Source organism: Berghia stephanieae, chromosome 15 (assembly GCF_034508935.2).
Source record: "Berghia stephanieae isolate SIO BIC M18660-M18661 chromosome 15, UCSD_Bste_1.3, whole genome shotgun sequence".
NCBI classification, from domain to species: domain Eukaryota; kingdom Metazoa; phylum Mollusca; class Gastropoda; order Nudibranchia; family Aeolidiidae; genus Berghia; species Berghia stephanieae.
In genome coordinates this window covers 2,666,893-2,672,137 of record NC_088374.1, presented here as the reverse complement: position 1 = coordinate 2,672,137, position 5,245 = coordinate 2,666,893, and the positions used below count along the sequence as shown (strand labels likewise).

Genomic DNA, 5,245 nt, shown 5'->3' with positions numbered 1-5,245 from the left:
CTTTCTGCCATGGCATCATCAGATAACATTATGGGGGCTTTCCACGAAGGAATATATAGATAATCCACCAAACAAAATCACCCACATTGTCTTGGTGAGCAAATACTCTTCAACAGTCGTAACGTCACTTCCTTCCTAATGACGCATGGTAACTCAGTAACACTGGCTCTAAACTATCGGAATAATGGCGGACGCCTGAATGAAATATTTCTCCAGCGAGCATAAAAACGTTTCCAGAGGAAAAAAAAACCCCATAAATTTGATCATGTTTTGACTTTTACACATTCTGATCAAAAGGCATATGAAAAGGGAATGAAAAGTTCTAGCCAGCATGAAGAATAAAAAGTAATAATTTTCTTTGTTTAGAACCCAGATGGCCGCCGTTGCCGGGCGCGTGACATCAGACTATTGAATCGTATTGGAGGTTAATAATCTTGCCCAAAGAAAAAAAAAACAAACGAATGTGCCTGATGAAGCACCACTCGAACCCGATTTTCAAAGATGATGGTAATGGTAAGAAGAAGAAAATGGAGTAAGGAAGGAGGGGGGGGTGAACTATTTTGGCCATACGACTCACCATGAATCATTAGAAAAGCACATTCTGCAGACAAGGGTAAACGGCAAGAGAGGAAGAGGTAGACCAACAAGAAGCTGGGAACAAGATATATGTGAATGGCTGGGAATGACAACTCAAGCAAGAAGACTGGCGGAAAACCGTAATCTGTTTCGCAAGAAAGTTCGGGAAGCAACCTCCTACGCAGGATCAGCTGACTAGAATGAGAATGAAGTTTGTCAGCTGTGCCAGAAAACTGTCTTTGCGTATTTGGTAGCAAAGCTGGTTGGTCATTTTGATAGGGAATTAATTATCCATTGGTGACAAATTCCTATTTTTTGGGGGGGAATCTCAAATTCCTATCTTCTGACTCCACTTTTGGAACGTAACCCGTTGACAGGTCTAGAAAACCAGTCTTCAAACAAACCAAAAAAAAAATTTTTTAAACTAAAAAAAAACCTGAAAAGAGCAATCTCAGGCCTGCATCCTCCAGCTGAAAAAACGTCACCCCCTGAAAAAATTGCCAGAAAATCCGCAAGACGTTTGGGTCTGGGTCCAAGGCAGAGCCCTGGTAGGGGGTCAGGGGTCAAGGTGACAACGTACCCCCTGAAGCCAAAGCTTTTTCAATACAACACGAGCACAGATCCCCATTTCCCGGAATATTATCTTAGAAGTTTACCAATTCAATAGGTTTTGAAACAAAATGAAATCTTTTTTTTTTTTTTTCCCCGGTGGAGCAAAATTGCCGGAAATGCCGGCAAATTTACAGGCCTGCAATCTCCAAAAGTTAACTCACCTATACCAGGGGAGACGACCCTCTCATAGTGATACGGGTTGATACAGACCGAGTCCTGTTTGAGGTCAAAGGCGTACTGACAGAATTTGAAATGCTTCAGTTCGTTCTTGTGCAGATCCGGCCACCGCCAGATGCGCGAATAGATGACGTGGGGAAACCCTTTACGACCAGCAACCTAGGATGAAAAAAAAAACATTATTTTTTAATTTTTTTTTTTAATTTAAAAAAAAAAGTTTCAATTCTTTAAATTTTTTTTTTTTTTTTTTTTTTAAAGGCAGCCTCAACTAGAGTTAACATAATATTTGCAATATAATCTTCTGCTATTGTCCGTTTCAAGCTATAGAAACCGGGATAAACTCCAGCTCTATGAGCCAAATGGCTCTGAAGAACGAATATTGAAAGTTGTAACAACAGTTTTCTTCTGTTTTACCACTTGCGTGATTTGAAAAAACATGTAAAAAATATTGATAAAAAAAATCTAAAGACCACAAACTTGATCCTTGTCAAGAAACAAATATATAACAAAATGAAGATTACATTGCAAATATTACGTTAACGCTAGATGTTAGCAAGATATTGATAAAGTTTAAAGCATTTTTTAATGAAAATAGTGACCATCCCCATCCTCCCCCCCCCCCCCCCCCCCCCCAGCATTCTTATTTTCCACCCTCAAGTTCAACAAAAGAATGGTACAAAATCATAAATCATACACAGAATCAATTTTCTCTCGTATTCTTCCCTATGAAGGGACCTAATAAACCTTCCCAGAATACAGTTCAATTAAAGTATAAACAATTTAGAATCCTTGTCTACAGCCACCCAGTCCATTTTGTGAGTATATTCATCGGTAGGCTTTGGGCGTGGCAGGTTTCAGAATACTGTCATCTGTAATAATAAATAATAATAATGCGTTATTTCTATTAACGCCCATTTCCACCAAAAGTGCTCGGAAGCGCTTATACATATAAGCAAATGCGGTCATATGTGTCTGCATGACAAAATCAGTGGGAAGGTGAAAATCTTGAATTTGCATTTTCTGAAAGAAATTGCTCACCAGAGCATTTTAATCTTTATTTGACGTAAATCGGGTGCTGTTTTTTTTTTTTTTTTGTTTTTTTTGTTTGTTGCTTTAGGTCTCTTCCAACACAATTGAGGTTATATGAGAGACCGCTGAAACAAAAAAACAAGCAATCTAACAAAAATAGTACAAATGTAAATCAAAATCATAACCTAAAGATATCATAAGCTAAATTATAAATAACCAAGAACAAACAGACAGAAGATTTACAGAAAAAAAAATATCCCCTGACAAAAATACAATCTAAAACCAAAGAAGCAGGATAGGCTAGTAAAGAGAAAGAAGAAACGACATCACTATCGGATCGTACACCCATGCGAACATCATAGGTATATGATTCAAGGGTGATGCTCCCATCCAACCACCCGCCGGGTGCTGTTTCATGACGTTATAGTCAGATGTATGCGAAAAGGTATCCAGCAACTTTTCTCAAATTTCATACTTTTTCAACTTGACTAGCTGTAAAAAATATTTAGAAGTGAAATTAAGCCTTGATATTTCCCGAAGATGTACAAAAAGGGTTGATTTAATCATTTATGACAAGAATTCATTTTGCATAAAAATTGACCTTCTAACTAAGCTTGGCAATATCTCAACCTTTTCACCATCCAACTGATTACGTCATTCACTGTAACACATATATATAATTCCATTCAATAAAAAATCACTCACCGAAAACTGAAAGGAAATACTCTTTTCAAAGAGGCTTTCCGTACGGTCAAATCAGTTAAACCCACGGGTCCAATCTACATTTCACTTACCTGTAATCTCCCGTCCAGGGTTCTCTGGATAGTGACACACTTGGACGGGTGAGCACCGTTTGTTGTGATGGCCGTTATCAAACTGTCCAGTTCATCCCGCTTCTCCTTGAGTTTCTTCACAAGACTTTCGATGGCTCTCTTGGCAAAAGTCTCACTCTCTCCTCCCTGTTTCAACCAAAAGTTAGAAAACCTATTATGTCGAAATGAATCAAATCCTAAAAAAAAAAAAAAAGAAAAATCTATTTTTTTTAAATCTGTTGTGCGGCTATGTGGTCTTGTGGTATGAAACTCGCTTTCGGGTCGCTTCCTGGGTCCGAGCCTAGCTCGGCGCATAGTTGAGTCCTTGGAGAAGGCTCTTTACTCACATTCTCTCACCGTACTCAAGTGTAAAATATGTACCTCACCGTTAACAGCGCCGTCTCTGTCTGAAAAAATTGTAATATCGCCTAACATTGTCCTTGTCATTGTCCCATCCTACATGTTAAGTGTTCCTATTAGCAAGGGACCCCTTGTGAAGCGAGTTGAGGTTGAACACGTTAAGTAGATATTGCGCTATATATATATATTGTTTTAAGCGCAAAGCTCAAACAAATTTTTTTTAAATTGTTAACATTGAATATTCTTTACATAGCTTATCAGCTTATAGCGAGGAATGGAAAAGGAATAAACCAACAGGAGGGGAACTAATTGAAGATCCCTGTAAAAGTCTCCCAGGTCTACAGGATCAACCAAGAAAATACTGGATAGCTGCAAATAGACTACGGTCAAAACATACAAGAACAGCTGCTAACATGCACAAATGGGGGCTCCAAGAATCACCAACATGCCCAAAGTGCAACCAAGCACCACAAGATGCAAACCACCTGGTACTAGATTGCCCAGAGACAAAACTGGAAGGGGGATTTGAAACCATCAACAAATGTGATGATGACTTCCGAACCTGGATTGATACCTTGAACATAAAAGTGTAGCCGAACGATACTACTACTTCAGACTTTGAGTCACATATATAGGGCATTCCCCAGACACATCCATTTTGTGTTTACAAGCTCTGTACAAAGAGCTTTTCCAAGAGCGACAACAGGCCATCCTGATTTGCATGACTGTGAAGGCCCAAAATAGCAACATGTTTGGACCAATGAAACCTGGCTAGGATTACGAAAAATCCGAAGAAATACGAATTTTTGCCTTCAATTTCAGTACTACATGAACATCTTGAGCTGAGCTGGAGCTTATATATAGCGCAATATCCACTAAACATGCTCAAATCGCTTTACAAAGGGTCCTAGACCAACAGCAACATGTAACAAGTAGAACGAGACATGATCCTGTTAGGCGATTTTACATATATTTTTTTCCAAAAGAGACAACATTGTTAACAGCCAGGTACTCATTTCACACCTGAGGACGGTGAGATAATGTGAATGAAGAACCTTTTCCAAGGACCCAACTAATCGCCGAGCGAGGCTCGAACCCAGGACCTTCCAATCCGAAAGCGAGTGTCATCCTACAAGACCACATAGCCGCATCTGTAAGTCATTAAAACTTATTGAAAACGAACGTTGATGTCTGACTACATCATTAAAAGGATTTTATGTGTTATTTAATCCTTGTGATAGTAAAATAGTGATTTATAACTATAAAGTAAACTATAGCGACTACTATTCTTATTTCCTAAAAACTACGGATTTTTTAATTTTCAAGTAGACATTTCAGATTGAGAGCGAAAATCTTTATTTGTTTGTTCCTTGTCCGAAAAATATATGTAATATCGCCTAACAGGCGTCATGTCCCGACCTATATGTTAAATGTTGCTGCTGGCAAGGGACCATATGTAAAGCTCTTTGAGCATGTTAAGTCCATATTGCGCTATACAAAAGCTCAATTTTTAAAAATTTATGTCAACTGATCCTAACCTGCTGATGTTGGACAACAGACAGGAGTTACCTTCCCATGATTAAAAAAAAAAATTTCCGACAGAGACAACGCTGTTGACAACCAGGTACTCATTTTACACCCCGAGTACGATGAGATAATGCGAGTAAAGAGCCTTTACC

The 5,245-nt window shown here is 38.6% G+C and overlaps 2 protein-coding genes across 3 annotated transcripts in view; both read right to left on the bottom strand.

Moving 5' to 3' along the window:
• LOC144960739 (uncharacterized) overlaps positions 1-5,245 on the bottom strand; it is a 126,257-nt gene that overhangs the window by 72,423 nt on the left and 48,589 nt on the right. The gene's annotated exons all lie outside the window — the stretch shown is intronic.
• LOC144960318 (mothers against decapentaplegic homolog 4-like) overlaps positions 1,350-5,245 on the bottom strand; it is a gene marked incomplete at its 3' end in the record, with an annotated part of 16,082 nt that continues 12,186 nt past the window's right edge. For both annotated transcript variants that reach the window (XM_078893374.1, XM_078893375.1), the window contains 2 exon segments: positions 1,350-1,524; positions 3,189-3,353. In XM_078893374.1, the coding sequence (XP_078749500.1) occupies positions 1,350-1,524; positions 3,189-3,353 (340 nt within the window).